The 22895-nt window shown below is 37.6% G+C and overlaps 1 protein-coding gene across 1 annotated transcript in view; it reads left to right on the forward strand.

Moving 5' to 3' along the window:
• GABRB1 (gamma-aminobutyric acid type A receptor subunit beta1) overlaps positions 1 to 22895 on the forward strand; it is a 378808-nt gene that overhangs the window by 347139 nt on the left and 8774 nt on the right. Inside the window, exons 6-8 of the mRNA XM_060655103.3 lie at positions 6159 to 6296; positions 6405 to 6557; positions 10015 to 10259. Coding sequence (XP_060511086.1) covers positions 6159 to 6296; positions 6405 to 6557; positions 10015 to 10259 — 536 coding nt within the window. The remainder of the gene's footprint in view (positions 1 to 6158; positions 6297 to 6404; positions 6558 to 10014; positions 10260 to 22895) is intronic.

A 22895-nucleotide genomic window follows, 5' to 3' on the forward strand; every position in this document is an offset into this window, starting at 1 on the left:
CACCTTTTTTTTTTTTTTAATATGCACAAATCTGTCATTTTTTTAAGTGACCTCTGCTTTTTGTATTACAGTTAGAAAGGCTCCTCAAGGGGGCGCCGGCGTAGCTCAGTTAGTTAAGTGTACAACCCCTGATCTCAGCTCAGGTCATGATCTCACAGTTCATGAGTTTGAGTCACGCATCAGGCTCTGTGCTGACAGTGCAGAGCCTGCTTGGAGTTCTGTATCTCCTTCTCTCTGCCCCTTCCCCATTTGTACTTTCTTCTTCTTTTTTTTTTTTTTTTTTTAATTTTGTTAATGTTTATTTATTTTTGAGAAAGAGAGAGACAGAGCATGAGCAGGGGAGGAGCAGAGAGAGGGAGACACAGAATCTGAAGCAGGCTCCAGGCTCTGAGCTGTCAGCACAGATCCCGACGTGGGGCTTGAACTCACAAACTGCGAGATCATGACCTGAGCCAAAGTCAGAGGCTAACTGACTGAGCCACCCAGGCACGCCCCCCCCCCCCCATTGTACTTTCTCATTCCCTCAAAATAAATAAATAAACAACAACAACAAAAGTCTCCTTGATGCCAGAATTATAAAAGAACTCTCCCTTGTTTTCTTCTAGTACATACATAGTTTTATTTTCTAGATAAAACTACAATTAATTTGACGTTTATAATAATACACGGAATGACATATAGGTCCAAACAAATTTTTTCCAGTAGCTCCCCAATTTTTTCTACATAATTTATGAAACTGTCTTCTTCCCAATTTTTCCAGGTGCCAATTCTATTATATACTAAATTCCTCTGTTCTTTTGGCTCTAGTTCTGAATTTTCAAGTGCGGCCCATTAAGCTCTCTGTCTATACCAGCATTAGAACAACACTTGTCATTATTGAAGATTTTTAGTACATTTTACTACCTAATAAAAATAGGTATCCTTTATCTCTCTTATTTTTTGGAGTTTTCTTGGAACTTCTAATTTGTTTATTTTCATTTTGGGATTATTTTGTTCAGTTTCCAAAATAAAAACCTATTGGTGTAGTATTCATGTTAAATTACAAATGAACCTATGATGTTCAGTCTTTCTACTCAAAAACATGAGATGCCTTTTTGTTTATTTAAGGCTTCTTTTGTGCCCTTCAAGAATGTTTTCAATGCTGCATATGTCTTGCATATTTTTCAGTTTATTGCTATATATTTTTGTATCTATTTTTAAATATTCTTCCATTACACATTATAAATTGTTGTCTTTACATCTGAAACTACCCATTTCTATACAGTAATTTTGTACCCCATTATCATGTCTAATCCTATTATTTCTAATTGTTATTAAGTTCACCGTTTGGGGTTCACTGAGTATGCAATTGTATGATTTGTAAATTAGCTTAACCAGCAGCTTTACAACTTTATACTTCAATTTTCTTTCCCTTGCCTAATTCATTGGTTAGTATTTCCAGACCACTGTTAAATAAGAGCAATGGTAGTGAACACCTTTACCTGGTTAACTTTGTAGGAATGTTTTAGTGTTTCCACAATAAATATGATGCTGGCTTTGAGACTCAGCTATATCTTGCTATGTAAGGAAGTATCTATTCATATTTATTGGGTATTGTTTTGTCAAAAGACTAAATGGCTATTACATTTTGTCAAATGCCCCTTTGGCACCTCTGTAAATAATCATATGCTTTCCTTCTCTTTAAATCTATTAATATATTAGATTATATTACTACATTTTTCTAATATTGAACAATTCACACTCTGAATAAACTCCACTAGTTATTCCTTATTATTTAGTGTACTGCTGGATTTTGTTCACTAATATGTTTTACTTACTTAATGAAAATAATTTGGAAATGTTCAATCTTAGCCTTTACTTTGGAACTGTTTAACTAGTAATAGACTTATAAGTTCTTAAATATTTGAGTCCCGTGGGTGTTTGTTTATAGGAAATGAAATCAAGCTGTTTGATATCCTATCTCTCCTGATTTGGACAAATGCTTTTCTTATGAAAAAATTATCCATTTCATTCAGATTTTCTAATTTGTTTGCATAGATTTGAACAAAGTAGTCTTATGATTCTTTACAAGCCCCCTGTTTCCAAGGTGATTTCCCTTTTTATGTGTTAATTATCCGTCCTGATTCATTTATTTGATTAGACTTCTCTGTAGAATAGTTTCCTCAAATAGGTCCCTGGGTGATATGTTCTCTAATCTTTGTAGCTTTGTATATCATCTCTGGAAAGAAGCAATATTTTGGCAGGGAATGGGACCCTTGGGTCTCAGATTTGCTGTCCTTTTTGCCTATACTCTAGATATTCTGTGGATATTATTCCATAAGCTTTTCCTTTCCATACAAGAAGTCCAATATGTTTTCCTTTGAAAATACCTTATACTTTCTGTCTAGGAAATCCTAAGATTATCCTTTTACTCTTGGAGTTCAGGAATGCTATCACAATTACCTAATATAATGAGCCTTTCAATTTGCAAAATATTTATTAAGCTCAAGAGAACTTGTGTTTTCTTTTTACTTATTATGGTTCATCTTCTTTCAAGACTGCCTACTATTTATTTATATATTAGATCTTTTAGATGAGTCCTTCAAAGCCATTATGTTTTCTTCATACTTTCCAAATCTCTGTAATTTTGTTTTCTTTTGAGATATTTCTTTCAAGCTGTCTCTTAAAATGTTAATCTGGCCTCACCAGTGACCATCTCCTCAATTTATTTAAAACATCTTTTATTAAAATCTATGGGTTTTAGTAGAAGGAAGATTTCTGTGCTCTAATCAAATATACTTAAGTGTTCCTATATATATATACATATATATATATATTTTAGGTTTTCCTACATTTTTAATAAGGATGGGAATTGAAGAGTTCAAACTATTGTCTTCCTCTTCCACTAGTTATTTTCACAAGGGGCCATATACTCTGGATGTTCTGCTTGCTTTTCTTCTCTAGGACTATTGGATTCTCTTATAAGCATTGTTGTTTTTTTCTTACATATACCTTGTGGTTTGGACCCAGCTGCCAGACCACTGAAAATGGAAACAATGTTTTATGGTGAAAAGTACAATGAGTTCCTGGTAAAATGTCATTCTCCTGCTGGTAGACCAGGAGGTAGTCTCTGTCTCTGAGGCAGCCTACCTTTTCAACTCTCCCACCACTCAAAACAATTCCTCCAGTTACCCAAGTGTTCTTGCCCTTTATTTAGCGGGTCCAAAAAGCCCCTGCATTCAGCTTTCTTCATCAATCTCACTGTCCCAATCCCCATTCAAGAACTCCATGCCACTACTCCCCAGAGTGGGGGAAAAAACCCACGACACAATTGTCCCCTAGATCCAGACAGAGCCGAGACCTCACATTCCCCAGATGGTACTTCATGCTGGGCTTTGAAATAGTTCATAGCTGAATTGAAAATGGAGGGGAGAGCATCAGGGTTGAATTTAAGCTATCATAGTGCCACTAGCCATTTTCTCATTCTAGAACCATAAATAGGCTCCACAGGGATCCATGATCCTCTGAAATTACCATCAAATTTTATTTATTTATGTATTTATTTATTCACTCATTCATTCATTCATTCATTCATTTATCTATATATGTATATGCATGAATATGTTTCTGTGGAGTTTTTTTAGAAGTTATTTTTTTATTTGTAACTTTTTTTAATGTTTATTTGTTTTTGAGAGAAAGAGACAGAGTGTGAGTGGAGGAGGGGCAGAGAGAGAGGGAGACACAAAATCCGAAGCAGGCTCCAGGTTCCGAGCTGTCAGCACAGAGCTCAATACAGGGCTGGAACTCACTGACTACGAGTTCATGACCTGAGCTGAAGTCAGGTTGGACGCTCAACCAACTGAGCCACCCAGGTGCCCCTAGAAGTTATTTTTTAAAGAATTTTACTTTTTTAGAGCAGTTTTATGTTCACAGCAAAATTGAGAGGAAGATACAGAGATTTCCAATATGCTACAAGCTTCCACATACATGGACTCCTCCGTTATCAACATCCCCCACCGGAGTAGTACGTTTGTTACAACTGCTGAACCTACATGGACACATCATAAATCCCCAATAGGCCAGTAAGTCAATAAACCAAGAAGATGTAGATCACTCTAAATCCAATAGGTAAAGAGGGTCTCACAGCTTCTTGGACACCAGGGATCATAGCTAAAATAAATATCTTCTGTTTCTATGGCTACACTTGAGTCATTGTAAAATGGGTTACTGAATATGGAAGATTACCCTTTGAAGAAAAGGCAAGTTCTTAGACCTAGAAGGAAATGGTTTAAAGAGAAATAAAATAAGCTAAATTGAAACCTATCACACAGTAAATAATAACCTCTATAGAGGGGCAAAAGTAACAAATATAAAAAGGTTGTGGGTTCAATGAGTTTAAGAATAAGAATTCAAAAAAGAGCTCTTTGTGAAGATAAGTTAGAAATGTGTAAAGCAATAAAATTGAAACAGGTTTATTTCCCCTCAAAAAAAAAAAAAAGAATAGATTAAAATTTCCTACATCCTTGCACTGGTATGTTTTCAGTGAGCCTGACTGAAGACTTGGTACTCTTCTAAATTTTAAATATATTCTTTTTTTTAATCTCTTGGAAAATATTTCTGGCTTTAATCAAAAGTAGGTCAGCATCATATCTACTATATTATATGGTTATCTTCGAAACACAAGCCTTAGTAATTCTAATGGAAATAAAGGATTTGATGGGTTTTTTTTTATCTGAGATGAATATAAAGACAAAATGAACTCAGAAATATCTTCTTTATGTCTACCAGGTAGAAAGAGACAACTATAGCCTTCTATATGCCCGAACTGATTTTTAGATTTTTAAATATACCCATACATTGTTTTTATAGAAGTTAATTTTTTATGCGACTATAACCCAGCTAGACCACTGATAAGGGGAATCAGAAGTAGAAAAGAGAAGACAATGGACTTCAGGGTAGACCCTAATAATGCAATCTACAATCCTCTATACATTACTCTTAAATTAACAAAAGCTCACCCTCATGAATATTAAGCTATAAATGTATTATCAAGAATTCATAGGGGGCACCTGGGTGGCTCGGTTGGTTAAGTATCTGACTTCAGCTCAGCTCATGATCTCGCTGTCTGTGGGTTCAAGCCCCACATTGGACTCTGTGTTGACAGCTCAGAGCCTGGAGCCTGCTTTTGATTCTATGTCTCCCTCTCTCTCTGCCCCTCCCCCACTCATGGTCTGTCTCTCTCTCTCTGTCTCTCAAAAATAAATAAACGTTAAACAAAAATTCATAAAGTTCTTTACACTTATCACAGGGAGCAAGCATAAGGTATAGAATTATTGATCACTATGCTGTATACCTGAAACTAATATAATGTTACATGTAATTATACTTCAATTTAAAATTTTAATTTAAAAATTCATATAGTCCTTAATTTTTCACCTGTATATTAGATATAATAAAAATATATGAGGGGGACCTGGGTGGCTCAGTCAGTTGAGCATCTGACTTCAGCTTAGGTCATGATCTCACAGTTCATGGGTTCAAGCCCCACATAGGGCTCACTGATGTCAGCCTGTCAGCATGGAGCCCCCTTCGGATCTTCTGTCTCTCTCTCTCTGCCCCTGCTCCACTTGGGCTTTCCCCAAAATAAATGAATAATAAATATATATGTACATATGAATGGAAGTTTACCTATTTTCTAAAATAAATGTGTATTTCTTTTTTAAATGTCTTGATCATATAATCAGTATGTACAAATTTGGTTTTTCATTATACTCCACCATTTTATCTTTTCCATATCCCTTTTAACAAATACGCGTTCAATTATTATTATGTATTATTGTTAAAGGATGCATAGTAAAAATCTATGTTCAGGTACTAGAATCCCGCTATTGCCTTATCTAACCGAAGAATTCCCATTAGTAGATGCAAAGAAAATAAATAAGGAGCAGTGATATCAGACATCACTGAATGAGCACAGAGTTTATGTCCACTAAAGCAGATGCATCCGCCTTCTCAATGCAAGAATAGTGCTCATCATGAGACCTATATGCCATCCTATTTAAAGCATTGTTGTCTTACCACCACTTGCTGGGAATTTTCTCTCCAGTTCCAAGACTCTTCAAAATGAATTTCTAGACCAACCTAACTCTATTTAACCATGCTGTATTTCTTGGTTTCAGATGGCTATACCACTGATGACATTGAGTTTTACTGGAATGGAGGAGAGGGAGCGGTAACTGGAGTTAATAAAATTGAGCTTCCTCAGTTTTCAATTGTCGACTACAAGATGGTCTCCAAGAAAGTGGAGTTCACAACTGGTGAGGTTATTTCCCTCCAAATGAACTCGGGGCACTGTGAAAGAAAGAAGATGATTCCTACCAAATGGAGATCTGATTTTTTTTTTCTATTTTTCTTTTTTAATTCAGGGGCATATCCACGACTGTCACTAAGTTTTCGTCTAAAGAGAAATATTGGCTACTTCATTTTGCAAACCTACATGCCTTCCACATTGATTACAATTCTGTCCTGGGTGTCTTTTTGGATCAACTATGATGCATCTGCAGCCAGAGTTGCACTAGGTAAGGCATTCCCAGCACTGAAAAGAGCTGGTAGGATTTAGCTTCAACCAACCAACCATTGTTAGAAATTATAAGCAATGGCTTTCTCTCAGAGCAAGTCAAAGAATGAGATTACCATAAGAGTCCTTATAGTAAAATATCAAAGGGTAAGCATTTTCAGGATGAATGTTTTACAATGCAATATCTTCTTAGCATTTTACCAAGATAATCTTGAAATATAATTAATACTAGCTATATTAGTGCTTCTTAGAGTCTATTTTTAAATTTTCATTACACTAATTTTTACTAACTTTGTGATGATTTCCTCTTTGGTCTCTGCTTTTTACAGTGAAGAACATTTACAATGCATTATTCTCTTTTTTTTTGTATGTTGTATTCTTTTTTTTTTTGTAATATAATTTATTGTCAAATTGGCTTACATACAACCCCCAGTGCTCATCCCAGCAAGTGCCCTCCTCAATGCTCATCACCCATTTTCCCTTCTCCCCCACCCCTCATCCACCCTCAGTTTGTTCTCTGTACTTAATAGTCTTTTATGGTTTGCCTCCCTCCCTTTGTAATTATTTTTCCCTTTCCCTTCCCCCATGGTCTTCTGTTAAGTTTCTCAAGATCCACATATGAGTGGAAACATATGATACCTGTCCTTCTCTGACTGATTTATTTCACTCAGCATAATACCTTCTGGTTCCATTTACGTTGCTGTGAATGGCATTATTTCATTCTTTCTTATACAATGCATTATTCTCAAATGGATTTGGAGAAAGCTAAACCTTGTGACTGTTAACAAGATATGTCAATTGTTAAAAAATACTATTTTTCGAACATTAACTAAAGTTAAGTTGTATCGATCTGAGTTTTCCTTAAATGAAGCCCATCGCATTTGAATAGGGCACAGACATTCATCAGCTATATTAATGACCTGTGATCAGCACAGAATAAAAATGGTTTCCTTCCTGGAGGAACAAAATTCAAAATTAATCTTGCCATGGTTGAGTAATTGCAGCAAGCTGAAAGGCTATATTTGAGACTTTAAAGGATTCCTTGGAAAGTTAGAATATATAAGGTCCTTTTGATGAATCTGAGCATGTATGGGTGTGCCTCATTATTTGATCCTAGACCCCTTTCAGTTATCATATTCTGGGGCTTATTCTCATACATGTGTGCACATGTGTGCGTGCACACGCGCACACACACACACTCTCACACACACACACCAAATATGTAACACCATCATTTCCAGTTAAGCTGACATACACATCACTTCTTTTGAGATTGCTCAACTGGGTTAGATGTTCAGCATCCCCTTCACACTCAAAGTAATTGTCATCCCTATAACTTATTTCTAATGACTAATTTCTAATGGCTCACAGTCAAATGCTGGTAGCCCCTTATCAACCTTTGAACATTCCAAAACTAAGGAAAGGCAACAAATAGTTGATCACATCATAGGTATGAATCTGCATATATTATATGAATGTGAACATGAGTATGTGTATACTATGGTTAAGGAAAAAACAGTGGATGATGTCAACAGCAGGGAATACAACTATCAAGGTCATAAATTGTGGTTCTCCTTACCCATCTATCCCCAAAGCTAACGGTATTTTGATTAAAGATGTTAGCACATAAAATGCTGACTTAATCTTCTCTTTGAAATGTAAAATCTGTGACATTTTAAAACTTAACTAAGTAAAAAAGGCATTTGTTTACTAACCCTTCTTGCTTAAAAATTTAAATCAACGAGTAGAAACCAAAAAGTAATTAGTGGATTTGTAAATGAACTGTTTATTTCTGCTGAGGATATTAGCTAGAATTATATTGGGTGAACTTTAAAATTTTATTCAAAGAAATAAGTTCATGATGGCATTTCAGATCAGTGCAGCACTTTTGAATTCATCACTGATCTGAACCATTTTAACTTTTTATATGCTAACTCCGACTTCCTATTTTATCTGTTCTCTTAAAGTTGAATAGTCAAATCAGGGAATTTATCCAGAATAATCTCATGGGCAAATGAGTGCTAAACTATTGTTCCCCCTTTTCAGTTTCTACCTTCTATTCTCTTTGCCGGATGTCCTTTGTTTTTAACACCCATTTTAACATTTCCTGTCTTTATTTTTAAGGACTGTCATCAAGTTTCAAGTTTTATCTTCTCATCTTTCTGTTTTCATTTTAAGTGCCTTTTGTTTAACACTTCCTTGCTTTTTTGCCCCTAGCTGGGTGATCTATGGAAAATAACTAATCTCAGAATTTCTGTTTATGCATCTATAAAACAGAAATCATAAAGCTGCCTTATCATACTCAGCAAGCTGTTATGGCAGTCATATAAGATAATTCATAACTGTGTTTAAACTGTAATATTGGGGCACCTGGGTGGCTCAGTCAGTTAAGCATCGGACTCTTGATTTTGGCTCAGGTCATGATTTCACTATTCGTGAGATCAAGCCCCATGTTGGAGCCTGCCTGGGATTCTTTCTCTCTCCCTGTCTCTCTCTCTCTCTCTGTCCCTAACCCAGTCTCTCTCTCTCTCTCAAAAATAAATAAACAAACTTAAAAAATAAAATAAAACTGTAATATGCTATATAAATATGTAATATTAGTATTATAGCACAAATTATCTATGTAAGATTCCAATTTCCTCTTCAGTTTTGTTTTTCCCAATTACATTTCATCATTGCCATCATCAACACCAAATATTTATTACACTCATGCAAAGATTATATGGTTAAGAAAGCTTGTGCTTAACAAAATAGACAAAACATAATTTTCCTTTTAAGAGTTTACAGTCTTAACCTTCTTTAACAAATCCAAGTTGAATTTTTCAGGAAATCTTCTCTTGACTCTAGGGAACTAATTCATTCTAAGCTCTGGAATCAAGAACCAGAGGTAATATTTGAAAAATCAAAGCAACAAGGTTTTATTTAAAAAATACATAAATCAAATGTTTGATGCAAATCGCGAACTTTCTTACGTATATCTTCTTTTAGTGTTGTTTCACTATGAATGATGCATTACTATTTTAACGTGTAATACTGACCTTGTATATCTTATAGACTTATGGGATGAAGTAGGTCTCCTCACGATGGTTACCAACTTTCAGTTTGGTAGTGGCTGTTGTGGGCGTTAGTGTCACAAGGACAGATTTAGTAGGAACAGTGAGCATATCAATGGGATTTTGATATGCAGGCCCATTTGTTTTTCTTTCTTCTATGTGTATTATTTTTTAAAAAATGGTTTCCAACCCTCCATTAATGGTACATCCTGTTTTACGATTTGTTCATGGCCTGTATGGGGAGTCTGAAGCTTTGTCCTTCCAAATATCTGCTCCTTTTGCCTAGTGGTTTATCACATTGCTGCCATCATTCTGGGACACCAATAAGGAAATAGCATCTGTCTTAGTCTTTCAAGGGCAGCTTAACAAGTGCGTTCAGCTAAGATGTGTCTTTCTGTTTCATAGGAATCACCACCGTGCTGACAATGACAACCATCAGCACTCACCTCAGGGAGACTTTGCCGAAGATCCCTTATGTCAAAGCGATTGATATTTACCTGATGGGTTGCTTTGTGTTTGTGTTCCTGGCTCTCCTGGAATATGCCTTTGTAAATTACATCTTCTTTGGAAAAGGCCCTCAGAAAAAGGGAGCTAGCAAACAAGACCAGAGTGCCAATGAGAAGAACAAACTGGAGATGAATAAAGTTCAGGTAACGTATTAAATATTCCTTACAATATTCTTCCAAAATGTATCAGCAGCATGGTACTCAGGGCCCCCATAACAGGGGAAAAAAAAGTATATTAGTTTATCTTTAATATGGCTCAAACACACCTCCCTTTTACATATTTGAGAATTGGGGATTGAAGAAGTTAGGTTGAAGTTACCATAGGTTAGTAATATACCTGGACCTAAAACTCAACCCTAAATCCATTATTCTTTATTCTAAACCAAATAGTTGTAAAACTATAGGCAGAAGAATAATGCCAGATTTGCTTGATAAATGAATGAGACAACTAAAATAAATCAGTTCTGTACTCGGTGGAAATGAAAAGATATGGCCCAGTAGCTACAACCACAGACTGGAATTAAACTGCTCGGGTTTGAGTCCCAGCTCTGCTGCTTACTGGCTTTGTAACCCCAGACATATCAACCTACACAACTTCTCATCTAGTCTCTGTTCTCAATGTCATCATGGAGGTTATTATAGTATACTTATAGAGTTGTTATAAGGACTAAATGAGGGGTTTTTTTAAGTCTAATATTTGTAACAATACCTGGAGCATGATAGGTACTCATTATCATTATAGCTAGCTAGCTATTACCCTTGGATGTAAGACACTGTCACTATTTTTCTTTTGCTTTTCATTGGTAGATCTTATGACTTGTGCTTTCACTAGTGCTTTCTTTATTCTTTAAGAACATCTCTTTAGCCTCTACTTCTATGCCATGTTTCACTGAAATCAAATTAAAATTATGAACATTGAAATACTGCATCCACTATAAATTGTTTTCAAGATGGCACCCAGGGTGACAGCTCAAAAGATTCGCTCATTTAGCCACCATTCTGAGCATTAGGGATACTTCCCTGAAGGAGACAAAGCTCCTGGCTCTCATAGAGTTTAGACTCTACTGTGGGAAGACAGACCATAAACATGTAAACACGGATTAAGAGGATAATTTCAGGTTGTAGTAAGTTCTGAAGAAAGTAAAACAGAGCGATGGGTAAGAGAATGATTTGGATCAGCTTCAAGGGAACAAGGAAGGTAGATCAGGAAGACTTCTCTGAGACATGACCATTTGATCTGAGACCTAAGTGATGAGAAGCACTAACCACACCATGCCCATTCGAGGCAGAGGACACGACAGTGCAGTGGCTCGGAGGAAGGAATTGCTTGAGGTATAAAAGTACTAAGAGGACACCAATGTGGCAAGACCATAGCAAGTGAGGGAGAATATGTAGTATTAGAGGTGGCTGGAGAATCAGGCAGAAGCCCAACTATAAATCTTCAGTGTATGTATCTTCATGCTCTTTGGTGGGATATCAAAACCAAACACTGTCAGGTAATTAGAAAATTATAAGCAAAATACCAAACAGATTCAGCCAAATGGTCAAAATTCAAAGTAACTCATTCAAATAATATTTTACTCTTTTTTTAAAGTTCCTTCTTTTAAGTTTAATTTTTTTGAGAGAGAGAGAGAGAGAGAAAGAGAGAGAGGATGAGCACGCGTGAGGGAGCAGCAGAAAGAGAGGGAGAGAATCCCGAGCAGGCTCCATGCTGTCATCTCTGGCCTAATGCAGGGCTCGATCTCACGAACCGTGAGATCATGACTTGAGCTGAAATCAAGAGTTGGAAGCTTAACCAACTGACCGACCCAGGCGCCCCAGGAAATTTTCAGTCTTATGTGAAATATTATGCTGGATTCTAGGAGGAAGCATGATACTCGCCCTGAATAATCTTCTGATCTTTGTGGGAAAGAAGATTATATTCAGATGAGGTGATTAGGTTATAAAATGAAACAGGACAGCACCTACCTTGAGGAGTGTTTCTGAAAGGAAAAGGCTGATTCTGACCTACTAGCTTTAAAAGTACGTTAGCAGATTTTAAGGCCACCTCTTTTCTGTTCCCACTCTCATCTCACTTGCCTTCTAAGCCTCTGCATAGCTTGGAATGTGTATTAACGGATATATCATGAGGGAAAGCCCTACATAAATAAAGTGGCATAGGTTCACTGGTAGGAAAATCTGAAGCCATGGACTGGATGGATGTCAAAGATAAGTAGAATTTGGAAAGGTAAAGGAGAAAATAGGGCCTCTGAATTGGCTAGAAAAGCAGTGTTCTCTAGAAAGGTAATTAAATGGAAAGGTCACACCTTCAGCAAACTGAAATCAATGCATTCAGATAATTTAAAAACATCATAAAACAAACTTTAACCATACTCTTTGGTCATTTACCTTGATTCCACCCCAGGATATCAGAGAATTTTTCTAAGATGCTAAGGGACAAATAAAGGCCAAATGAAAGCCTTGTATGCCACATCATATCTAGATGTATAATACATATTGCCCTCAAGAGGGCTTAGTGACTAATAAATAAGTAAAATGTTTCTATCTAACTGATCTTTGTGTTTGAGTAACATTGGGCTCAAACATAGTAAGGTTTCACTGGATCTCAAATCAGGAACTTTTTATGCCAGATGAACTGACGTTTTAAATTTGAATTCCAGTAGATAGGAGAGAAAAATCCCTCAATTATCAGGGTTTTTTTTTTCTTATGAAATTTATTGTCAAATTGGTTTCCACACAACACCCAGTGCTCATCCAGGGATTTTTTAAAGAAGATAAAAATGTGCTTTTATCCATGGAAAGTTAGATTAGAAACTTCACAAATGCTTTTCAGAAAAACACAGACAAAATCATGCCCAAATTAATTTAAAAATCATGTTAAGACATGAAAGAGTAGTTTATATTGGACTAACTCTCTTATGGATTAAAAATTATAAACCCCGAGCAAAAAATATATATATATATTTTTGAGAGAGAGACAGCTTGAGCAGGGGAAAGGGGCAGAGGGAGAGAGAAAGAATCTTAAGCAGCCTCCACGCTCAGCATGGAGCCCAAGGTGGGGCTTGATCTCTGTGAGATCATGACCTGAGCCAAAATCAAGAGTCAGACACTCAACCAACTGAGCCACTCAGGTGCCTCCTGAGCAAAAAAAAATTTTAAATCTGCTTGAAGACATGAGACTAACTGAAAACAAACAAAAACTAAAGGAGAATCAACCCTCAAATGAAGGGAATGACATTCTCTTAAATCAGTATTTATATAGCTTTGTCCCGAGGCCACTCCCCAGTCTGCAGAACTTCAGCCAAAAAACCTGCTGTTTTATCAGTCTGATGAGTCAGAACATGGAGTTTGATACTTCCAGAGTTTCAAGAAATCCTAGAAAGAAGTGAGTCACAAGAGAAACGCAAAATCTGAATTTGGGGCGCCTGGGTGGCTCAGTCAGTTAAGCATCTGACTTCAGCTCAGGTCATGATCTCCCGATCTGTGAGTTTGAGCCATTCATCGGGCTCTATACTGACAGCTCAGAGCCTGGAGCCTGCTTCAGATTTTGTGTCACCCTCTCTCTCTGTCCCTATCCTGCTCATACTCTGTCTCTGTCTGTGTGTCTCTCTCCTCTCTCTCAAAAATATACATTTCTTTTTTAAAAAAGAAAGCTTAAAAAAAAAACCTGAATACAAACTTCCCACAAATCCTTGGTTGACCTCTGAACTACAAAAGTATAAAATGCTAGGAAATCTGGAAGGGGGAAACAGCTGAAAGACTGAAAAAAAAAGAACAAAAATAAGGGATTCTCCTTGAGTTAAGGGAAAAATTAAAATAGATTCACCGTAACTACACATAAAACCCACTCACTACCCATTCTAGGTGACCTATTAGTAATTTAACTGCCTTTTATTACTATTAATTTTTTTTTATTTTGGAAAGAGAGAGAGAGCAAGGGAAAGGGACAGAGGAAGAGAGAGAGAGAGAGAGAGAGAGAGAATCTTAAGTAGGCTCCACTGTCAGCACAGAGCCCAAAACAGGACTTGATCAAACCACTCTGAGATCACGACCTAAGTCGAAATCAAGAGTCGGACACTCAACCAACTAAGCCTCCCAGGTGCCCCTTAACTGCCTATTAAAACAAAACCCAACATTTGTTAGGGAAAATAACAGAATCCAAAGTCTCTACAGAGCAGCATCAACAGCTACTATATAATAAAAAATCACTAGACATGAGAAAAAAGCAGGAAAACATGCCCATACTTAAGAGAAAAGACTTAAAAAGAGAAAAGAGAAAAGTCACTAGAAACAGAACTGCAAAAGTCTCAGATGTTGGCTTAAAAGATAAGGACAATAATTAAAAATAATAACAGTAATTAATATATTTAGAAGTTCGTAGAAAATAGCCCAAAACTAAAAGGAGCTGAAATATCCTGTAATAGGCAAATGGTGAAACAAACCATGGTAGGTTCATACCATGGAATACCAGCCCAATAAAAAGTAATGAACTATTGATACATACAACAACTTGAATGGATCTCAAGGCATTATGATGAATGGGAAAAAAGTCCATCTTAAAAGATTATACATTGTCTGATTCCAGTTATATAATATACCTGAAATAATAAAATTATAAAGATTAAAGAACAGACCAGTGGTTACCAGGAGTCAGTGATGGGTGGAGGGATTGAGTGTGATTAATTAGAAAGGGGTAGCACAAGGTAGCACTAGTGGTGGAATAATTCTGTAGCTTGCAGTGGTGGTTATGTGAATCATCACATGTAATAAAACTACATAGAACTACACATACTTTATACCAATGTCACTTTCCTGGGTGATATTGTACAGTAGTTAAGTAAGATGTCAATAGGAGAAACTGGGTGAAGGGTACATGAGAGCTCTCTGTGCTATCTTTGCAACTTTCTAGGAATCTACAATAATTTCAAAAGAAAAATTTTTAAATAATGTCCATAGGAACAGATTAATATAGGTAGAGATGGGGAGTTTCAAAAAAAGACTTGAAACTGAAAAAGAACCAATGGAAATCATAGAATTGAAAAATTCATTAGACTGGGTATTATATGTAAGTGATGCATCACTGGGTTCTACCCCTGAAGCCAATACTATGATGTATGTTGACTAACTTCAATTTAAATAAATTAATTTTTTAAAAAGATTACATACACTTCAATTTTTCTATTTAGATTACTGCATCCTTAGCAAAGCAATGCATAAATCAGATCCCCTGCCCCCCCCTTTCAGATAGATGAAAGAATATCCATTATATATTACATATATCCTTTTGAATAAAAATTGCCTATATATTTAAAAAAAAGAAAAATGCATTAGATGAATCAGCATCAGATTTTATAAAACATAAGAAAGGGTTAGTGAAATTAAAGTTAATATTGGCCATCTCTCAATTTTTCCATTACACTGGTTCTTATCATAAATGTTACTACCTCAAAGAAGGTTTAACTGACACCCCCAACGGTGGATTGTATTTTGTCCCATTGTTATTTGTTCTCATGGCTTTCTGTGCTTTTCCACCATAGGATTTACCACAGTAGTGAATATATGTTTACTTAAGTAATTTTTTTTTAATGTCTATCTCTCTACTAAACTATAAGTTTCCCAAGGATTGGGATCAAGGTCCTTGTCTATTATGTTTATTGTTCTTTAATCAGTGGCTAGAACAGAGGAAAAAATAAATAAGCATTTGCTGAATGGATAAATTTAGAGAGGACTTCTCCATTCAGGTTGAGTTCTTAGCTACCATAACCCAAGGTCCTGAATGCTACATCATGTTTTATAAAACTCATATACATTCATAATAAGTAAGAAAAAGAGACTGTAGTCCACTTCAGTTTTTGCTCCAAACTTTCTTACTGTTTCTATCACTTTGATTTTTAATATTTTCTAAAGCATGATTTGTATCAACCCCTGCTATTCTCTCCGAATCACAGTGTCATATAACAACAGATAGATATAATCTTCAATAACAAAGCAAGTGTATTACTTCGTCTTTTCAGTGTATTATCTCCAGCAGTTAAGATAATAATGCAACCTGTGTGGTATTTAAAAATGCTATCCCCTGGTGAAATTTAAAAAATAGAAAATAATATCAGATTTTTTCCTTTCATATAAAAGTTTGGGTGGTCCTCCCCTTTCCTTTTAGATCCTTGTAAACAGTTGAATTCAAATGATACATGTGCTGTGGTCCCAGACAATTTTCATTTGAGGGACCCTAATATTTGCCTTGGTACCCTACAGCATAGCATGGCATCATTCATTTATTACACATTACTCTTGATAGCCTTGGCTGGGCAGTCATGTCAAGGGTCATTTGTACCGAAGTTAGAAGTGCTTGCTTTGTCTTGATTTATATTAACACCAGCTGCAGTGAAGCATCTTTTCTGTAAGAGTACAGATCCTGAATCCAGACATTAGGAGAGTTTCAACCTCTGAGGTGATAAAGACTGTAGATTCATGTACCCCTCAGGCATCATTTGAAACTAGAGATGGTATTTAGAGTTTTGAAAGATAGATTTCACAGTACTAGTAGGCTGTAAGTATGATACTTCTGGGCCCCTTTTACACTAACCTGGAATATACGTGGTTGTGTCTGTTGGCCACATGCCTGCCCATTTGCAAATAGATCCACCTAGGATGGATTGGTCGCATGGGCAGTCTATAGTCAGGTACTGATTTGAAGTCATTGAAGTCATGCGGGACACCTTGCAACCCCAACAATTAAGACATAGAATTTCCATTCAGATTCAGATATTGATGCTGTAATCTGGCCTCTTTCCTCTCATTCCTATTCTCTGTGGTGTGTTATCTACATTTTCAGACACTTTTAGACATCTACACTTTCAGACAACTTGCTAAATGGAAATCAGCTCTGTACTGTGATTAATTCCAGGATCCATAATGCATGTGAAAGCAGGCATCCTAACAGTCAACAGCTTTTCCTTCAAACTAGCTTGAAACAGATGGATACCTACATTAGCCTTTGAGCCTAGGACGTACCCCACATCACTGCCTTGTCATCGGGCCAACTAAGACACTTCTCTCAGCCTTTGATGAAATTTTAACCTTTATGACTTAGCATCTTGGATTCTGGAGAAATTCAGGCAGGACCTTTGATTTCTGTGGATAGCCTGTGTTAGCAATTCATGGACTTCTTTAGCCCTTAAATCCGTGCCCAAATCTGGCTCGGTTCATGCTTTGTTCTCTAGTCTTGGCTTAATGTAGCTAATCTCCAGATGCTTCAACAGCTCTTTTTCCCTCTGTCTCTCTCTCTTCCTCTCTCTCTGCCTCCCTCCTCCCTCCTTCCCTCTCTCCCTCTCATTTCCTTCTATACCCAAACATCTAGGATTCTTTTGTAAATGAGGAAGAAATCAAATTCACTTAACAGGCTTAAGAAAAAGGTGGGGGATATGGGGCGCCTGGGTGGCGCAGTCGGTTAAGCGTCCGACTTCAGCCAGGTCACGATCTCACGGTCCGTGAGTTCGAGCCCCGCGTCAGGCTCTGGGCTGATGGCTCAGAGCCTGGAGCCTGTTTCCGATTCTGTGTCTCCCTCTCTCTCTGTCCCTCCCCCGTTCATGCTCTGTCTCTCTCTGTCCCACAAATAAATAAAAAAACGTTGAAAAAAAAAAAGAAAAAGGTGGGGGATATATTTTGGCACACACAACTAGACGGTCCATGAGTGGTTCTAATTTCCTATGTGGCTATATCCATATATTTAAACATTGTCATCAGAAAGCATCTCTCTTCATCTGTTAACTCTGCTTTCCTTTATAATGGCTTTACGTTCATTAAACCCTTCCTTCATGGTGTTCCAAAACGCCGAAGTTTATATGTTCCAAGCTCTGCAACCTTAACCCAAAAGTACTTTCTTATCACCAATAGTTACAACAAAAAAAGTCTTAGGATTGAGTCTTCTGGATCAGCTTGAGTCATATTCTCACGCAGAAATCAATCTCTCTGACTAGGAAGTTGGGAAACAATAAATGCACAGGTCTGCATCACATGCCTGTCCCTGGAGCCTTAAAGATGCAAGTAGGTCCACTTCTACCACGTGCACCAAGGAAAGTCAGGTAATGTTATCAGAAGAAGGTGGAATGGAATCAGACAGGCCAAACCAATAGGCATCCACCAAAACTCACCCTAGACTCTGCCTAGAAGAATCTTTAATGCTACATCCAGCACCCACTGTGATCTCATGCTGCTTTCCTCTTCTGCCTCATTCCTCCTCCCTCTCCCCTTCACCGACACACACTTTGCTCTAGAAGTTCAACTCACAGTTTTCCCAAATTTGCCATGGTTTCACTCTTTGCTAACTTAGCTTGGCTTGTTCCCCAAAATTCACCTCTTGCCTGATGTCTGCCCTCACTCATCAGGTGCTTCTCCTAGAGCTCTCCATTGCACACTATGCTTACCGTTTTTTTTTTTAAACTTAAAAAATATTTAAGGGATGCCTGGGTGGCTCAGTCAGTTAAGTGTCCAATTCTTGATTTTGGCTCAGGTCATGATCTCACAGTTGTAAGATTGAGCCCAGTGTCAGGCCCCATGCTGAGCATGGAGTCTGCTTAAGATTCTCTCTCTTCCTCTTCCTCTGCCCCTCCCTTACTTGCACTCTCTCTTTCTCTCTCTCAAAAAATAAAAGTCACTTAAAAATATTTAATATTGGGGCACCTGGGTGGCTCAGTCGGTTGAGCATCCGACTTCGGCTGAGGTCATGATCTCGCGGTTTGTGAGTTCGAGCCCCGCGTCAGGCTCTGTGCTGACAGCTCAGAGCCTGGAGCCTGCTTCAGATTCTGTGTCTGCCCCCGCCCTCTCTCCGCCCCACCCCTGCTTGTGCTCTGTCTCTCTCTGTCTTTCAAAAATGAATAAACATAAACAAATTTTGTTTAATATTTAATATTTAACTTTAACAAATATTTAATGAGGGTATACTATGAAAATACTCTGTATGCACTAGGTATAGTCAGCAATGAATAAAAAAAAAAAACCTTTCATTTGGATGGGAGAGAAAGATGAACATTATACATATAAATACATCACACACAATCAACATGACACCCACAAACACACATATAATGCCAGGCAATAATATACACTGTAAAGAAAAACAGAGTAGGACTTGAATGCAAACACTTTATCTTCCACTTTGGGTTTTCCAATGCCTGCCAAAGAGCCCGGCACAAATCAGGCACTTAAATGACTTTTAAAACAATAAGTGAACTAATGAATTAATTACAAAACCAAGCAGAATGCTCTTTAAATTCATGTATAATTGGAAACTTTTTTTCTATTATATTTCTATTGTTACAAAAATAAAATATTTAAGCCTCTCTCTCTTTTTTTTTTTTTTTTTTTAAGCCTCTCCTACAGTGAAAACTGTTTGGTACCTGTCCAAATTTAAAACATATATATATATATACGTATATATATATATATATATATATATATATATAATAAATCTTTCCTAATGAAGGACATATATTTTGATTAGGGACAGTTGATGGTAATAATAGATGTGTGCTATTAATAGATTGCTTTCTTTTAAGTTGTTTTGTTTTGTTTTTTTATTTTTGAGAGAGAGAGCATGAGCAGGGAAAGGGCAGAGAGAGAGGCAGAGAGAGAATCCCAAGCAGGCTCTGTGCTGTCAGAGCAGAGTCTGATGCCAGGCTCGATCTCACAAACTGTGAGATCATGACCTGAGCCACAATCAAGAGTCAGACGCTTAACCAACTGAGCCACCCAGGTGCCCCTAGACTGCTTTCAAACGGTGTTGATACTTTTCTTTTCTCAGCAATTCCTTCTCCTGAAATCTCTATGTTAGAATCTAAAGTGATTGATAACTCTACTCTGCCGTTACTTCATGATATTCTCCAGTGGGGAGGAAGGAAGTGTAGAAGTGCTTTGTTGATTACCTTAGGAGAGGAGCAGAGGGAGAGAGAACCTTAAGCAGGCTCCATGTCCATCACGGAGCCTGAGACCATGACCTGAGCAGAAATCAAGAGTCAGACGCTTAACCGACTCGGCCACCCAAGTGCCCCGACATCACACACTTTGAATACCTCCTTTTCAAACATCCAAAAAGTAATGGTTACTTTGACCAAAATCACTTTTTTATTTTCCTGAAGAGCAAAACATTACTGAAGAGTTTTTGGATGACTTTTTAAGGGGATTCACTGAAGATGAATCTGAAAACTGACCCTTATTTGCATCATTTAGAATTCAGTGAATTTGCTGGTTATAATGCATTTTATATTTAATTGTAAAAAGTACTCATCTCACATATTGGGTCTACCTAAGTCTATGTATAAAATGCTCCTATGCATAAGATAGTTTCTGGTTTCTTGTTTCTATCATTCTCTGTTCAAAGCTCAATAAATTCCCACTAACATCAACTTAAGAAATTACTCCCTAACCTTCATGTCACGTATCTCAGGCTTGAACAGTGCATATTTGTAATTAATTCTTAGCTCTCTGAAATAAGCTAACCACTTTGTGCATTTTAGGTACACCAAAATCAGCTAGGACCCTTGGAATGCTTGTGTAAAATGCAGACTGGGAAGACCTGAATCTAGTATGAAATGAGCTCAAACCTGTATTTTTAACAAGCTTCCCAATAGATTCAGATGCACAATAATGTCTGAGAACCACCACTCTAGAGAGTCTAGCCACTTATGTGTCCCTTAGCCATTGAAACTCAAACAGAGCTTAGAGAGATGACTCCAAGTCAGAGTTTCAGAGTTCCTCATTCTATAGACATTTACTCAGCCCCTCCTTAGGAGTATCAGTCTCTTTTCTGGAAGAGCAAGGGGGATATACAGTGATGAAAAACACAGTAACATCAGAGCAGCTGTGCTCCTGGAGCTTACATTTCAGTTGAATAATTAACAAATATGTAAATAAGGGCACCTGGGTGGCTCAGCCAATTGTGTCCGACTTCAGCTCAGGTCATGATCTCATGGTTCCTGGGTTCCAGCCCCGCGTGGGGCTCTGTGCTGACAGCTCAGAACCTGGAGCCTGCTTTGGATTCTGTGTCCCTCTCTCTGCTCCTCTGCCATTCGTGCTCTCTCTGTCTCTCTCTCAAAAATAAACATTAAAAATAATAATAATAAAATAAAACAAGTGTGTAAATAAATATACGCTATAATGGCAGATGATGATAATTATGGTGAAGAAAATGGTGAGGAGCTAGTCAGGTAACCATCTCAGCAAGATCATTCCAAGAGAGAGGAACAGCAGTTGACAATGTCCTGAGGACTTAGGAGCATCAGGGGAGACAGTCAACAAATGACAAGTGTGGCTGGAGCAAAGAGCTCAAGGGGCAGAGTGAGGGCAGAGGTCCTTGCAGGAGCTAAATCACATGGTACTCTGTGGATTTGGATGAGAAATCTGGATTTTATTCTATGTCTTAGGAAGTCATTTGATTTAAACAGAGGAGACATTCGTCTGTTTTACATTTTTTAAGCGTCACTCCAGCTGCTATGTAGAGAAAAGACCACAGAGTTCCTTCCTGGAAAGAGGAAGACCATTTATGCAGCAAGACATGATGGTGGGGAAAAGCTGGTCAGAATCAAGATTTATTCAAAAGTAAAGCCATTAAGGATCTGCTCATACCAATGCATGGGAGAAAGAAGGCAAAGAAAGGGGTCCAGGATAAATTTATCTACCTGAGTAACACGCTGGAAAATTGCCAGTTGTTTCATTTGTCATTCTTCCATTTCTATTTCTTAAATAACAGAGTGTGGATTTGTTTAGATTTATGTAGGTTTGTACTCAACCTTCTATAGCGTCTTGAAACAAGTTGTCAGGAAGTTTGCAAAGAGACATGCAAATCACCTCCAGCAAAGCCTATTTCCACCCCCACACACCCCACACCCCACCCCACCCCCTAAACCAAAAGGTTTCAGGAATTTGAGACCTAGGGAATTGGCGTTCAGCACAGCCCTGGTGAGAGCTAATGACTGACAGCAACAGCCCGGATGTGGTACATTCTAGGAGCAGGATGGGCAGACGTGACATGTGGCTATGTGGCTCTCTGCTCCCTACAGGTGAAGGCAGCCATTCGCACTGGACAAACTCAGTTAAATAGACTGTAGGCTTCTGGAAGGCAGCTCCTTATGTGGCGAGCACCACTTCACTTGGCTTCCTGCACTGTACTTCAGAACCACTCAGTAAATGTGAATCCGATTGAATTAGCTAGCAAGAAGGAAATAACTTCCTGTTTGCAAAGTAGATTGAGCCCGGAAGATATTTCTCAACAGGGCTTTAAAACTGCCACTGGAAACAAGATTATATTTTATTCCAATTACACTGCAATGAGTTCTGCTCTATTTACATATTGAAAATATCCAGAACAGTTCGATTCAGTGAGTGGGAACATTTTTCACAGCCTACGGCACTGTTTGCGTATGTTGGGAATGAGAGGAGAGAGGGAGTGAGTTGGAAAGGGTGGGAGAAAGGCTAGCCCCAAGCTAGAATATGAATTTGTACATTTGCTCAGGGTTCTATTGAGGGAAGAAATACAGCCATCACATCAATGTGTTCCGGACTTGAGTCATTTAAAAACGACTCTCATGATTTTTGTCATACCCTTTCTATCAGCCAGAGTTCTCCAGAGAAACAGAACCAATAGGAACAGAACAGACTTTATTTTAAGGACTTGGCTCATACACTTGTGTGTGAAATCTGCAGGGCAGGCTGGAAGTTCAGGCAGAATTTCTAAGTTACAATCATGACCTGAGCTGAAGTCAGACACTCAACTGACTGAGCCAC

Source organism: Panthera onca, chromosome B1, assembly GCF_046562875.1.
Source record: "Panthera onca isolate mPanOnc1 chromosome B1, mPanOnc1 haplotype 2, whole genome shotgun sequence".
Lineage (NCBI taxonomy): Eukaryota > Metazoa > Chordata > Mammalia > Carnivora > Felidae > Panthera > Panthera onca.